The 17,220-nt window shown below is 39.3% G+C and overlaps 1 protein-coding gene across 1 annotated transcript in view; it reads left to right on the forward strand.

Moving 5' to 3' along the window:
- The window catches only part of syt6a (synaptotagmin VIa), a 103,066-nt gene that overhangs the window by 25,088 nt on the left and 60,758 nt on the right, over window positions 1–17,220 (forward strand). The window contains exon 3 of the mRNA XM_063015044.1: window positions 10,566–10,800. Within this exon, the coding sequence (XP_062871114.1) occupies window positions 10,644–10,800 (157 nt within the window). The 5' untranslated portion in view covers window positions 10,566–10,643. The remainder of the gene's footprint in view (window positions 1–10,565; window positions 10,801–17,220) is intronic.

Here is a 17,220-nt window from a genome sequence, read left to right on the forward strand (position 1 = left end):
TATATATATACAGTGTATCACAAAAGTGAGTACACCCCTCACATTTCTGCAGATATTTAAGTATATCTTTTCATGGGACAACACTGACAAAATGACACTTTGACACAATGAAAAGTAGTCTGTGTGCAGCTTATATAACAGTGTAAATTTATTCTTCCCTCAAAATAACTCAATATACAGCCATTAATGTCTAAAACACCGGCAACAAAAGTGAGTACACCCCTTAGTGAAAGTTCCTGAAGTGTCAATATTTTGTGTGGCCACCATTATTTCCCAGAACTGCCTTAACTTTCCTGGGCATGGAGTTTACCAGAGCTTCACAGGTTGCCACTGGAATGCTTTTCCACTCCTCCATGATGACATCACGGAGCTGGCGGATATTCGAGACTTTGCGCTCCTCCACCTTCCGCTTAAGGATGCCCCAAAGATGTTCTATTGGGTTTAGGTCTGGAGACATGCTTGGCCAGTCCATCACCTTTACCCTCAGCCTCTTCAATAAAGCAGTGGTCGTCTTAGAGGTGTGTTTGGGGTCATTATCATGCTGGAACACTGCCCTGCGACCCAGTTTCCGGAGGGAGGGGATCATGCTCTGCTTCAGTATTTCACAGTACATATTGGAGTTCATGTGTCCCTCAATGAAATGTAACTCCCCAACACCTGCTGCACTCATGCAGCCCCAGACCATGGCATTCCCACCACCATGCTTGACTGTAGGCATGACACACTTATCTTTGTACTCCTCACCTGATTGCCGCCACACATGCTTGAGACCATCTGAACCAAACAAATTAATCTTGGTCTCATCAGACCATAGGACATGGTTCCAGTAATCCATGTCCTTTGTTGACATGTCTTCAGCAAACTGTTTGCGGGCTTTCTTGTGTAGAGACTTCAGAAGAGGCTTCCTTCTGGGGTGACAGCCATGCAGACCAATTTGATGTAGTGTGCGGCGTATGGTCTGAGCACTGACAGGCTGACCCCCCACCTTTTCAATCTCTGCAGCAATGCTGACAGCACTCCTGCGCCTATCTTTCAAAGACAGCAGTTGGATGAGCACGTGCACTCAGCTTCTTTGGACGACCGACGCGAGGTCTGTTCTGAGTGGACCCTGCTCTTTTAAAACGCTGGATGATCTTGGCCACTGTGCTGCAGCTCAGTTTCAGGGTGTTGGCAATCTTCTTGTAGCCTTGGCCATCTTCATGTAGCGCAACAATTCGTCTTTTAAGATCCTCAGAGAGTTCTTTGCCATGAGGTGCCATGTTGGAACTTTCAGTGACCAGTATGAGAGAGTGTGAGCGCTGTACTACTAAATGGAACACACCTGCTCCCTATGCACACCTGAGACCTAGTAACACTAACAAATCACATGACATTTTGGAGGGAAAATGACAAGCAGTGCTCAATTTGGACATTTAGGGGTGTAGTCTCTTAGGGGTGTACTCACTTTTGTTGCCGGTGGTTTAGACATTAATGGCTGTATATTGAGTTATTTTGAGGGAAGAATAAATTTACACTGTTATATAAGCTGCACACAGACTACTTTTCATTGTGTCAAAGTGTCATTTTGTCAGTGTTGTCCCATGAAAAGATATACTTAAATATCTGCAGAAATGTGAGGGGTGTACTCACTTTTGTGATACACTGTATATATATATATATGACACAAAAGAATAAGGAAGCACTTTTCATTAGGGCTTTGCTTTGTATTATTTTACATATTTGAAGAACATACTTCTAAACTTAAAAGGCTTTTGTCCAATTTTTTAAAGCTGTTTTCTTTTACATTTTGTTTAAATTGTGCATAGTTTGGATGCACACTATTTAACAGAATGTCCTTGTAGGCTGTAGTATTTATATTTCTAACTATGACAGCATAGTATTATTGTTTCCAAGCCAAATTTCACAGCCGGCACCGTACAATCAAGCAAGTGTGGATATAATTAGACATCGCATTGAACTGGTGCCCAGCCCAGCATGTATTTCTGCCTGGTGTCCACTGTTACTAGTGCCTCCACCTGAACAGGATGCAATGACTACTGGAGATGAATGAATAAATACTAATAAAAATGATCAAAAACAAATAAGTCTATTTATAGGGTAAACATATTCACAAATAACCCATTTCCCATTGTCGTCATTGCTGCTGTGAGAACAGGAGAATATTTGCATTCTCTCTGTCTCTGATTCCCTGTTGGATTAAATCAGATTCTGCCTTGGATATCGTTTCCTCCCGTCCATTTCCATCCTATCAAAAGAGGTGATTATGATTACCCCTCTGTGTTTCAGCTCAACAGATGAAGAAATACAAGTATAGCAAGGAAAAAAAGAATAGATACCTGTCATATATCACGCTTTGCCAGATGCACCAGTATCATTCTGCAAAATTGCTCTGTCAGTCTGCATAAATGTGCAAGTATGTGTGAAATAGAAATGGATTAATTTTTGCACAGTCTGTTGGTGATCAAGCCACAGTTATTTTGCACATACAAAAAACAATAATGGTCTGTGGCCATTTGTAATAATGTACTTAAAATAGAAAAGCTTTTTATAGCTGTGTTTAGGAAGAAGAAATAATGACTTACAAAACTATAAATTATTAATAGTTATTTATAGTTTTATTCATAGTTATAATTATGTATTTTTATTAATTATCTAATTACTAAAATGTATTTATCAATAAATAAGTAATAGTTTTAGCTTTAACTTACTTATCTTATACAAACCGTACACATAGTTCATATGTACAGTATATACACATATTTACAGCGTTTGTGATTTGACTGTAAAGACTGGTATGAGGAGCAGGAGATGCTTTTAAAGATAAAACCAGGTTCTGTAGAATACAATATATTTGTTTAATGATTTTTATATTTTAACATGTTTTCCAGTATTTAAATAGATTTATTCCCAAAGATACATATAAGCATTACTCTGTGCTTTCTGTATTTCTTTATTGCTATTCTTTCCTCTTTCAGAAATCGCCAAGTGTTCTGCTGCGCTATCGACACAGTGCGCCTGTTGGGAGGTATTTGGTCGGAAATCTAGTCAAGCTAGGCATGTCTCTCCAAAGACGATTCAACTGTCTTTGCAGACATATAAACAAAAGCGACCCATGACTGTGTGTGTCGGAGGGGGCATGTGATAGTCTCAGCATGGGGGACAGATCCCAATGGGAGGGAATTGGGGACAACTACATTGGCAACGAATGGAAAAAAGACTGGCAATTTTGTCTGTATGGTGCCTGACTAAGCTGGTGGCACTGCCGAGACACAAATTTGAGTCTCTGCAGTGGTTTAACACTGCTGTGCCAACTAAACACCTCCAATGTAGTTTCTGTTTTAAAACACAATGGAGCTCATGCACTCACATGAAATCAAATTCTTACATATTTTTAAAAAATGTAGCCTAGTCTAAGATTACTTTTAAGCACGGCATCACAGTTTCAGAAGAAAGCAGGTTGCCAACAGAGGAGCTGGCATATCTTTGAGGAAAAAACAGTTATATATAGAAACACTTCTACCTCTAATGAATTAACACTTAAGGAGGTGCAGGTGGGTATGAATTAAGAGAAGAAGGACACAACTCCATAGCAAGCCCTGCCACCAATTGTTCTGAATTTTTTTCATACAATTTTATGTGGAAAATTAAAAAAAAACATATGCAATAATTTTACATTTAAGTAACTTAAAATATGCTTAAGACACTTACAGTTTTAACCAAATACAATACAAGCAATTGAGGGATTTGTTCAAGGGACCAACAATGGCAACTTGTCAGTGGTGCGGCTTGAACCACTAAGCTACCACTGCCCTAGAAGGCTGTATTTTTGCCAATTGCAGTCTTTCTAGTTCACACGTGTAAGTCAGTTACAGATCTTAATAATAGATCTCTTCATTTTGTTTACAGTGTCTTATCATATTTCCAGCCTGTCATCATTACATTATGAATTTGTTAGTTATATGTCAGCTTCTACTTTTCATTTTAATTGCATTTCAAAAGGTCCTGTCCAACCCTTTTAAATAGACAGGACCTAAATTACAGTTTCAACAAACGTTGAAAATCCCGCTGGGTTTCTCTTCTACACAGACACCTGTGCCTTTGGGCATGTTTATAAAGGGTGATGCTGATTAGCATGACTTTGAGTGACTGTCTTTACCACAGAGCTTCTCGATTAAACACCTGCAGCCCTGGTCTCATCACTTCACAGGGATTTATCACACACTATGCTAATCTTCATGTGAAAGCAAAGAATTCACCCTTATGACCTGCATTACATATTTTTTAAATGTACAACACCTGCAGATGAAGCACACTCATATTAATAAGGTAATGTGGAAATGATATGCCATTGATTAACCATTATTAAATCAAACTAAACTTTAATTATACATAATACTGCCTTTCTGTTTTGCCTATTTTATTGGTAACACCTGTGGATACTCCTTTATATTATTAAATGAAGGTGTTTCCCACAAAGATGGCTCCTACAAAGTATTGAATAAGTGGGATTATATACTTTCATAAGATTTGAGAGATTTCTGTTTTTGGAAATTTGGAAGAACTTTTAAAACATGGCAATAATTTAATTTCATTTTCATGTTTTACCACTGCTTAACCTGGTCAGGGTTTGAAATGTTTGGTTTCCCCAAAATAACTAAGAACAGAGCAGTAACACAATGCAGTAGGTGATGTGTGCAGGCATGTATTTGGTAAGTGTGAATACTTTTGCTCAGACAGGTGATTGTGTGTTTGCAAGCATGTATTTGGTGGGCGTGAATACTTTTATTTAGACAGGTTATTGTATGTGCAAGCATGTATTTGGTAAGTGTGAATACTTTTGCTCAGACCGGTGATTGTGTGTGCAAGCATGTATTTGGTAAGTGTGAATACTTTTGCTCAGACAGGTGATTGTGTGTGCGCAAGCAAATATTTGGTGGGGGTGTGAATACTTTTGCTCAGACCGCTGATTGTGTGTGTTCAAGCAAGTATTTTGTGGGGGTGTGAATACTTTTGCTCAGAAGGGTGATTGTGTGTGTGCAAGCATGTATTTGGTGTGTGTGTGTGTGAATACTTTTGCTCAGACAGGTGATTGTGTGTGTACAAGCATGTATTTGGTGGGTGTGTCTACTTTTGCTCAGACAGGTGATTGTGTGTGCAAGCATGTATTTGATGGGAATGTGAATACTTTTGCTTAGACAGGTAATTGTGTGTGTGTGCAAGCATGTATTTGGTAAGTGTGAATACTATTGCTCAGGTGATTGTGTGTGTGCAAGCATGTATTTGGTGGGTATGAATACTTTTATTCAGACAGGTGATTGTGTGTGTGCAAGCATGTATGTATGTTTGTGATGAATGGGAGTGATTGTAGATCGACGTGCCTTTCAAAAAATGAAAAGTGAATTGGACAAAGAAAGGAATAAAAATTGATGTGGCGGGTAACCGAGTGCACATATCCAAAAGCTGTATACAGTACAGATCAGATAAGACCCTGTCAGATGTTTTGTGGGGTCCATGTTTCTGCAGGTCAGAGCTGTTTTGACAGAATAGTATGGTTGTGGTTCTAATGTTTTGGCTCATGGAAGAACAGCTTTGTGCGTCTATAGTGTTTATCACTGCTTACACTAAGCTGCCCTGTACTGTAAAATTCAGTTGTAGTTTCTGTTATCAGTTGTCTGTTAACACTATATATAAACTACTTGTCTGTCTGTAGGAAAAATCGGCTTTAGACCAGAAAAGGAGAAACAGATGTGAAGTATCTCATCATTATAAAAAACACACTGCCACCAGCACCACTGAAATCAACAATCATCTCCAGAAAAGTGCTGAGATGTTAAATCAATAAGATATATTTTTGGGATTTCTGTGAAAAGCTCAACAGGTGCCATGTTAGGCTTGTTAGAAGAAAACTGTGCTGGGTTTACAGGGCTTTTCTGGGTCAAGATCATTTCTGCCATCCTAAAAATCACTACTGTCCAAAAAAGACCTTTACACTGAAATGTTTTGCTCATGTTTTCCTGGAAAAACGGAGGATATCAAACACCTTTGTACCAAACATCCTCTTACTGGTTATTTCTTACCTAAGGACTCCTTGACATTAGATGTAGAAAATCAGACATACTGGAAAAGGAAAGTGCCATCCCAAAACTGTTAGTACAAATTCAACAGCAAATGATTTATTTATGAATATTGATTTTACATTTTTTTAACAATGGATTGAAAACATATAGATTGTTATAGATGCTATAATTGAGAGGAATTAACATACCCAATTGTTTAACATTTAGACATCAGTCATGATTATGGAACTAAGGTGCTATAATTAAATGTTACTTTTTATGTTTACTCAAATAACATTAATTTGAGCCACTTACTTATTATGGAAATTAGCATAAAGGCCTATAAATAATTTACTGGAACTGTGCTCAAATCAAAGCACAATGTTCTTGTTTAAAGTTGACATCAATTCAACCCCTCCTCTAAATGTAATATTAGGTTTATTGAAGCCAGGAAATTGGTGGTGACAAAAGCAGCTGGGTCACTGAAAAACTGCATGGTCTGGAATAAGAAACACCAAATTGGGGTGCATTGAAAGGGTGTTTATTAAATTTCCATGCAAATAGAAAAGAAAAATGAAAGAAAAATACCATATTTACATATTTACAAAAAGTGCAAGTCCTTTGTTCAATCACAAATTAAGCATAAAGTATGGTCCAACCATTTCTCATCAATCGTCGCCTCAGCTCGCCTCAACTCAACTCAACTCAATTCAACTCAATTCAACTTGCCTCAACTCAACTTCAATTTCCAATACATAGAAGCATAAATAACTAAAATGTCACCAAAACATTTCTTCCTTTGTTATTTCTCACCTTTCTGTCTTTCTCTTCTGTAGAAAGTTTCTTCATCAACTGAAAATTCCACTAGCTCATTGTGCTGGAGGTAAATTAGTTTATAATCCAGTTTTATTTACAGTATGTAGCATTTAAACAACAAAATAATGGCAAGTAGCCTTACAGAGACCCCTAAAAATCAAGTCAGAGGCAAGACACAAAGGAAAATCATGCTAAATGCAAAAAGAAGAAACCTTAAGAGGAACCAGGCTTTAAATAGGAACCCATCCTCCTCTGGAAAACAGCATGCATAAAGATTAAGAGCTAGATGTTGGCTATTTACTATGGTGACAAGTTGCAAGGCAAATTAGTTCATTCTGCCACCATGGTCTGCACTCACATAGCTTCTGGCTTACACATTTAATTACATAAATCTGTAGCTCATCATGTAAATTGAGTCTATTAATTGGCTTGCTGAAATTGCAGCTTTTATGGCGTATTGTTGCCCAAATTACAACTAAGTAGGACTCCTCTTTGTTCTAAAAACAGCCTCATGTTAATTACATAACAGTTGCTACTGTATTTCTAACCTGCACACTTAAGTTGTGTGCATTCTAAAACATCACGGAAGTGCTCTACTGGCTTTAGATCTGATGACTAGAAATGCCAGAATTTTAAATTATTCTGGACTTTGCATAAACAACCCACTGTAGCTCATGTCTGGACATATAGTCTTCTTTTAATAATGATTAATTTTTTTGTGTGTTGGGTCAGTTTCAGAGGGCTGACTGCCTTTTTGAGTTTTTGTTGCTGAGTTTATGTATTGAGGGTGACTTAGTATCCCCTAACTAACCAAAGATTGATAGATTGACCTGGCGCTGGTAGAGATGCAGAGGAAATCTGCTCCATGACTATGTAAGAGAACTGAAGCTAAAGCAGAGCGCCCAGCAAGCTCATGCCTGCCAGATGCTTCTCAGGGTGAGGAAAACTTTCCTAACTAGTAATCAGTAAAATGTTAATTGGCATTGTATGATGAATATGTTCTAGAGCATTTTTCTAGAAGACAAGTCAATATGCTTTATATAAGTACATATTAAAATGAAACGACATTTCTACCATGGTGCAAAATTAAAATACATAGATAAATAAAAATAAATAAAAAGAATAATTTTGGTCCTAGAAATGTAAAGGGGGAAGCACAAACACATATTGTTTGCTATATTATTTGACTTTTATTCAGTTTATTCAGTTGCCAGACTGCTACCATGCCATCCTCATGTAAAAGGTATTAATAATATATTAAATCTATTGTTCTTTCAAAAGGTTGCAATGTCTGAAGGGTTTTCCTGTCTTGCGCCCACCGTTTCCCAGTGGAACCTGGCTTGCGGCCCAGTATTAAACCCTGACTGGGATAAAGCAGTTAAAGAAATAGAAAAGAAATTAAAGGAAAAAGCAATTATAAAGCTGTTATTTTAAAATAAAAAGTGACAAAAATAGAGGTTGGACGAAACTGTCAGACCCACATGAAGTTTACTTTAACAGGATTCCAACCACTTTGGCACATGTAGTGACTGGTCTTATAAAACTGTTGGACGTTTTAGTCATTGTTCTTTTAAAACAATTGCTTGGCAAGTAACAAGCTAAAGCTGTAAGAGGTAGAAAAAACACTACAACAGTTCATTGAATTTCTGTTACATTTTTATAAAATACAGTTGCCATTACATTTTCTATGACTTAGTGTCTTAAATAGCACATTGCTGCTCTAAAACATGTTGCTGTGTCTTAGATAACATACTAATGCTCTGAAATTAAGTTCAGTTACTATTAATACTATTGCTATTATGTTTGTATTCTTACAAGAACCTACAAGCCGGTCTTACAGTCTCTGTTTTACCTAAGACCTATGACTATAAATACAGCATTTAAATTAACAACTATAAACTAATTACAATTTGACATGCTCTATCAGACCCCTGACCTGTTAAATAGCTTGTAATAGTCTTGTAAAACCTTCAGTGATTCACTTTAGGTTTTGCTGCATTGAAATATGTGTGTGCATATGGAGTCTAATTCTTCCTTAATTGAATTCTTCATTTTTGCCCTTTTTCATTCTTTCTTTCTTCTTTTGGGCATATTTGAGGCACTATGCAGGCTAACACAGGTTCATTTGGAGAATTCTGTCTGATAATAGTGGTGAGATTTATGCTTCCAGCTGTCACTTTGTTTCTTCCCAGTCTCATTATTAAAATGATCTGTTTCCGCTATGAAATCTGTTTTCCCTGGCTGTCTCTTTCTGCTTTCGAACAAATGTCACAAAACATTGTCTGCTTCATGTGATCATATATGAGGCTGGAAAATTCCTAATGGCATTAAGTTATAAGGATAAAGTTTTCCATGAATGGTAGAACGTAACGAAACAAACGGACAAAAGTCCTCACACACAGTAGGGTTTATATGCTAGCCATGATTTAGTCTTTGGAAAAGCTGGTTATGATTGGCACTGAAAATGAGCTGTTATTTTAAAAGTGACCCCTTAGAAATGCCAGCTACACAGCACACGCATAACAGCATGTTAAGCTGTAATTCAAATCTTGAAAGTGAATGTTTTAGAAATAGGCTTACCATCTGATTCAGTTCTTTGGAATGTGCCATTAATACACTGATACTGTATTTTGCACTTATTAAAGTGCAGATATTATGGATGGTAGGGCGGCATGGTGGCTCGGTGGGTAGCACTGGAGTGGTCTGGGTCCTTTCTGTGTAGAGTTTGTGCATTTTCTCTCTGTGTCCACATGGGTTTTCCCAAATGCAGTCAGGTTAATTGGTGATACTTAAAAGTCCACTTAGGTATGAGTGTGTGTGTGTGTGTGAATGTGTGTGTGTGAATGTGTGTTTGTGTGTGCTTGCCCTGTAATGGACTGGCAACTTGTCCAGGGTGTTTCTTTCCTTTCATTCAGTGAATTGTACCCACTGCTACCCTAGATAAAATAAAGCGGTTGTAAAGCAGACGATGAATGAATGATAAATGTATAGTGTTTTTTTTTATTCAGACACATTACTGGAACCTATATAACCTCATGTAAATGGAGGTATGGTGCTTTCACCAACCAGGCAACCATCAACTTTGGTATGTGAACAGATAATTTATAGACATTAAAGAGTGCTTACAATAGAAGAAACAACAGCCAACAGATGTAAACAGATGTGCGTACGCTCCACTACGCACATGCTGAGAGCCACAAAATCACAAAAAGCAATGTTAAAAAACCCGGCTGCTTAGCGACACACAGTCATTAGATAAGGACAATCATATTGTATGGCACCCACCCACACACACTCACACATGCTCTCCTGAAGCAGGCACACGTAGGGTGCAGAGCTCCTAGGATCGAGTGCCGGGAGGGACACAGGCATCGAGGGGACACACTGACAGACTGAAAAACAAACCCAGTTTTAAGAAGGCGACGAGAGACGGGACTTTTCATTCTGACGACAGAAAGAGAGGAGAGAGACGAGCTTACAAACTGCACTCCACATGACTTTACTGCACCGCTGGGCTCATCTGTTGCGATACCTCTGCTGAGCTCCAGATTTTAATGTGATGCAACAATGCTACTTCTGAAAGACTACAGGGCACAAATGAATCATTAAGCCCACACACTGCTTACTGTATCTTCATACACACACAATCTCTGTACTGAAGACGAACTTGTGCACACACTCTTTCACACACAGATAGAACTGAGAAAGGAAACGAGTATTGACGTGGATCCGTCCGGAGGAGCCTGACACGTCAACGATGTCTCTGGGAGCATGAGCGCCGTCGGAAAGCAGCATGACATGGTGTGTGAGAAGGCAGCTGCACTCATCGCTGACCTCTGCATGCAGGACAGCCCACTGTTAGACCACAAGACCTGCGACGACTTTTATTTCCTCATCGCTAACCAGGACTACAGCCTCAACCAACCTGGTATTTGCAACTTTATTTAATTTTATCCTTAAATGTTGTGTTGCTCATTTTAATATGCAGGGCTGAACTTGTTTATTAAGTTTAAATAATATTTCTGAACCAAGTCTTATTTAAAAAATTACAAAAATACAAAAATATTAAATGTACCAGTTACACTTAGTATAGACTGAATTAGAATTTTTGTAAACCAACCTTACTGCTAGGTGCTTAATACCCCACACTGTGCTATTTATTATTATAAATGTATAGTCAGTCTCTTTTACTATTTTACATCTGAAAAATGTTAAATTGTAAATATACAGGACTCATATAAAGTGCAGGCTATGGCTAAAAAAATTCATCCCGTTTTTCCATTTCTCCTATTTTTCCAACAATTACCGGATTTGTATTTCCACCACCATTGCTGTAGACATCCACTCCTGACAGAAGAGGGCCATCACTAATACACACCCCCTCTGATAACTGTTCAGTAGCCTTCTTGCGACCCTTAGGTGGGTTGCAAGCTGAAAAAAATGAGTTGCAGAGAAAATAATAATGATTAAATAAACTTGTATATGAATGCCCCCTTGTGGAGGATTTATGTTACATCTTGTAAACCCCAGAGAGAAAGTAAGATGCATTGCTTGTTTAACTTGGGTTGAATAAAAAACCATGGACAAAATGTGGGTCGCTTGAAAAAAGTTCCTGCAGTAGCCGGCTGCTTCTTTACACCTGCGCAAGGCGGGGTTCATATCGGGATCCATTTGGTGCATTAAAAAAGTCACGCAGTCTCCGTCTAGGTGTAGCAATTATGAGGAATCACTATGGCCTCCCTACCTCGGATTAGCTAATCGCTGTCTGTGTACGCGCCTGGTCGCCCGTTAGTAAAGCTGAGATTTGAACTTGCGAGCTTGAGATCCCTGTAAAACACAAGTTTCATCAAAAATGCATTAACTTCAGTAAATAAGCTAAAGCCCTATTTGTATTAAAATACCATTTCGTTATAATACTAATGCATTTAGAAATAATGTAATTTGGGACACAGTCTGCTTCCAATGCCATCATTACATTAACCTACATGTCTGGAAACTTAGATTGGCTTAGAAAACTCAAGAGTGCCTCATTTGGTCATGCCCAATTATGACTGATACCCACATTTCATGTTTTCCAGACATCAAATCTCATTGGAAAAGATGGCCTTGCAGGAATGGTTAAAAAATGACTGAGAAAAAAAGTTATTATTAAGTTCAGGAACAGTCGTTGCTAACGGGTGTATAAATCAATTTTATCAAATAAATGAAATGCTTTGTGGCAATAGAGTGGGAAAGGTCCATTCCTGTTTCAGTATGACTCTTCTTCATACAGCCAGATTTATAAGGAAATGATATGATAAATTTGGTGTGGAGAGAATTTCAGTGGTCTGCAAAGAGCTCTGACTTCTTTACACCACGGTGATATAATTGCCTTTTCATTCAACATCAGGGTCTAATTTTACAAATAGTCTTTTGACTGAATGGGTACATATTTCTAATGACACATTCCAAAAGCCTTGCCAGAGGAGTGAAGACTGCTGAAGCCGCAAAGGTGAAACTTCATATTAATGCAGAATAGGATGAAATGGGATCTCAAACAAGTTCATTACCAAGTGTACACATATATTTGGCTGTATAGTGTATATAGTGTATGCCATGACTTCCTTGTCCTTGTGACTGAAGTTTTAAATATATATTAGACTGAAAATATACATACAGCAACTTAGACTATTAATTTGGTGGTGTAGAACATTGTGTAAAGTTTGTAGCATGGCCGCCTAATTCCTTATAAGGGATTATTTTGGATTATAATCATTGAGTTCTATGTACTTAAATAAATTGGGCTGAAGTGGTCTTTTCCCAACGTTGACTAGAGAACCCAAACTGTCATCCTATGCTGAGAGCAGATTTGTCCAGATGCTTCCCAGTAATCCGAAATTACCAAAACACAGGTTTACTAATATTGTCCGTATACTGGTGACACTGTCTAGTATCAAGCAAGGTTAACATTACACTGGGCTTAGAGGCTGCTGTGCATGTTACTTGCCTTTGACTGAAGTTTGAAAGTCAGCATCATATTAGTGATGGATGATAATAAGTTTTAAAATTGCTATTGCATTAAAATAAAATCAATTAGAAATATATTCTATTATTTGGTGAATTCTTATAGTCTTATTATTTACAGATTTCGTGCAATTTGTAGAAAATTGTTGATACATTTTGAAATCAAGTACCTGAGTTTTATGTATCGATGGTGCCCAATAGATCTAATCAGACAGATGTTTAATTTTTAAATTAATTATTGACCTTAGTTAACTCATATAGTAAACATAGAATCAGTAGCTGGAAACATTTTCCTCTGAACATTTTTTAACCTTTTCTGGTTTAAAAGCACGGTTACTTACTGCCGTGACTAACCGCCTGTGTCAGCTGGGCTTGTATTTGACGAAAATGCTTTCTGAGTTCCAGCTTGGCAAGGAAAAGGCTAAACACTCGCCTCCGACAGATCTGAACTTTTCCTGCAGCACAATGACAAACAGAACAGGTCCTGCAGCACAGAGAGCTGAGGAAAATACGTAAACTAAAAAAAAACCTTTATATCATAAATTCACATGAGATTTTAGTTATTACTGAGGTATTAAGTTGATAAATCTGTGCACATTAAGCTTATCTGAATTCTGGCTTTGGGACCAGAAGGTTTGGATTATTGATTAAATGCATTGTGCAGTTGCACAAGTTATGATCTAAACACATTTTTTCTAAATGTTTAGACACTTTAATTAATTTTAATAAGAGAACATAATATATATACCTACAGTACATTTTGTTATCACTAGAAATATTTAAAGCAGCCCTCGAAGAGCAGGTATTTTGGGAATATGTCAGGATGGATCATTGTTTGGAAGCAGCCTGTCACAAAAATGTGAAAAAGACTCTTGTGTCACTTAGCATTAGATTCAAAGAGCTTATCGAAAGAGCTCAGGTGCACCATGGCTAAGCTTGGGGGGTACTAAATGCCACAATGTGTTACCAACCCAAGACTATGAACCACTAGTGTGAGATAAAGGCTAAACAGCGCCCCTCTGCATGCTGTAAAGGAGATTTGAAGCATGGGAGCAGATCACCAGCTGTCTGTTCCTGAAAGAAATGTCAAAGCACTTGACGTGTGGGGAGGACAAAGTCCCTAGCATGCTGTGAAACAAATGAGTTCAGCAATAAGTGATAACCCAGGCAGCTTCTACAAAGCCAAAACTACAAAAACAAATCCCTAGTTGTCCTTGGATTGAGGGCTGTAAAATTTATTTGTTGATTTTTCAAGGCAAGATTTGTTTGTGTTGTTTGAGATGCCCTAAATGCGAATGCCATAATGCTAAATCTGCAGCGGCAAAATAATGAACCTATTAAAATGTGAGTTGAGAACCCCTGGCCTTTTTGTGCTGTAGATTACCCAGAGACAGACAACAACCCATGACTTTCTTTTATGTTTAAGAAAGTCTGCATTTTGAAAGGAACAAGCCCAAATGCTTATTAAAATATTTATTCATTTATTGTCTGTTTTACCACCGCTTTATCCTATCCACATTTTCACTGGGCAAAAGGTAGGAAACACACCAGACAGGTTGCCAGTCCATCACAAGACACACAAACACATTCACACCTAAGAGCTAAAGTAGCTCCAATTAACCTGACTGCATGTCTTTGGACTGTGGGAGGAAACCGGATCTCCTGGAGGAAACCCACACAGATACGAGGAGAACATGTAAATTCCACACAGAAAGTGTTAGGCTCTGTGGCATCAGGGGAATGTACCATCTCTCCCTGATGCCACAGGCCTTACAGAGCAGAAACGAGCTGTGCCTTTTATTACCTGGCCAGCTCGTTAGGGCGAATGGGCTACACCTGTGCCTTCCCTTATTTAAGGGATAGGTGCAGAGCTGTAGCCGTCGCACCTTCTGCTCTTGTTGGCTGTTTCTTTTTTCTTTCTTTGAGTTTGTTTGACACTGCGGTGTCCTTTTATGTTTATTGTTTTTTTTTATCTTCAGGTTGTGCCGCCGCACTGTGCCGCTGCCGCCGGGCCACCGCTAGTGGGCGCCACCACGCCGCCGCCGCCGCCAAGCTGCCGCCATAGTGCCGCAGCTGTCGTGCCGCCGCCGCCGCCTGGTTGCCGCTCTCAGGTCGCCGTCGGGCCGCTGCCGCCGAGCCGTCGAGCCGCCGTGCCGCCGCCACCTAGAGACCCCATGACTGCGCCCAGAGGAACCTGACCCCCTCCCAGCTACCGCTGGTGACAGCGTCACGTTCCGCCCTCTGGAGCGCAGGAGCAAATGGCCACTTCCCAGCCACCCTGGCTGGTGACAGCGCCTTTGCTTTTAACTATTGAAATCCGCAAGTAAATCACACCCGGTGGATGGCATGGCGCTGACCAGCATTAACTGCTGGTGAGCGCCGTGCCATTTATCTACCGGCGGTGTTATCCCCCCTTCTTCGGCCAACAGCGCGAGGTTTCCCACCTCGCGAACCCGGTCGCTTCGCCTCTTTAGTGCTGGGAGCGGTTTTGCTTTCAGCGTTGCTGTGGCAGCGTGCTTAAGCTCCCAGCCTGGAGGTGAGCGACCAGGGTTCGCGCCTCGCGCTTTCCCTTTTTCCCCTTTATGTTTTTTCCCTTGTTTCTTTCAGTCTGGCGTCACCGGCTGCCTTCGGGATTCCCCGAAGTGTTTTTTGTTACTGTTATTCCTTTATTTTATTGTATATTATGTTTATGATTTTGTAAATAAAACCCTTTTAAGTTAAAACCTCCGCATCCTTGGGTCCTTCCTCCCACATCATAACAGAAAGGACCCAAATGCTTCACCTGGGAGTCTAACCCAGGACCTTCTTGCTGTGAGGCGACAGTGCAACCCACCGAGCCACCGTGTTCTCTCTGGGGTTTTCTTTTCTTTTTCGTTTTCTTCTTTTCTGCTCCAACAAATTAGTTTTTAACATTAAAATATTTAATTATAGTGGGTCCTGGTCAGGACTACATTTACGGGGAAACTAAATCATTAACTTGTGTGCTGTGGTCACAGAGTGATTAATATTGTTGTGTAACGTTTGCAGTGATTTGGAAGTGCCAAACCGGTTTTATTTCTTTGATTTGCTCTTATACACGTGTGTTAAGCCGAGCGTTTTGGGTTAGTCCCCCATCTTTGTTAATGCCTGACCAACCCATAGACATTTGAAAGTTTTAGTTATCTCTTTTAAAGGAATAAACTGACAGTGACTTGTAAAATTCTAAACTGTAATAAAGGAAATTTTGTATGTACTTTCAATCTGTGTCTGTGCATTCCTTAAGTCAGAGCTCCCCTTTGCTCTAGGCCTAAACCAAGGGGTGGCGTTGTCGGGTTTGTATCGGGATATAGAGGGGCGACCGCCACATTTTGGCCGTGTAATTAGACATATAGAGTAATAAATGGTAGCATGCATGCTCAACTTTACAAATGATTTACATTTTACATTTACAATTTCGGCATTTAGCAGACGCTTTTAGCAGACGCAGGCGAGCTTCTCCAGTCTCCCAAACTAAGTTTTGTCACGTAAAAGTGAAGAGGAGTTTAATGATACCAAGTCAAAAAATTCACGTCAACAAGTAGCGAGTGATCAAAGTTGTTTGTGCACTGATGTGCAGCGTAAAATCAAAGAGAAAAATAATTGAATCCGAGTGGATTTGGCAACGCGACCAGCAGGGATTGTTTTGTTCTGTAGCGAGTTGGAGGTTAATAAATATTTTTTTTAATGCAGTGTTGGTATTATGGTTTGGCGTGGACAATAAGTTCACAAATATTGTAAAACTTGTGTGTGTGCCAATGTATTCTGAAACTATATTATCCCCCTCACTGCACTCATTGCCAGTCGCAACCGACTGATCCAGATATTCAACAGGCTAGATATCTCTCCTCAGTCACCAAGCGCTCGGCGAGCCGCTCAGATCGAGTTGTTGAGTAGTTCACATATAGCGATTGACAGCCGAGTTTAGAACGCCGAGTTGCCCCCGAGCCGGCAAATCTAGCAGTGACCAGTCGGCGAGCGAAAATCAGGGCAAAAATCGTGTAGTGTGAACTAAGCATTACAGTACACAGTCTAAGCAATTGAGAGTTAAGGGTCTTGCTCAAGAGGTGAACAATGGCAACCTGGCAGTGGTGGGGTTTGAACCAGCAACCTTCTGCTTAGTAGTCTAGTACCTTAACCAATAGGCTACAACTGCCAAAATGATCACATTGAGTTACAACCCTGTCAGAGAAGAATAGGAATCTGAGACAGTGGACACTGGCTCACTGAAACTGGACAGTTGAAGTTGTAAACACATTGGTGTGATAATCTCAACAAATATATAAAATGTATATGTTTACAATTTTGAGCTATGTTTCAGCATGACTTT

Source organism: Trichomycterus rosablanca, chromosome 19 (assembly GCF_030014385.1).
Source record: "Trichomycterus rosablanca isolate fTriRos1 chromosome 19, fTriRos1.hap1, whole genome shotgun sequence".
In the NCBI taxonomy this organism is placed as follows: Eukaryota; Metazoa; Chordata; class Actinopteri; order Siluriformes; family Trichomycteridae; genus Trichomycterus; species Trichomycterus rosablanca.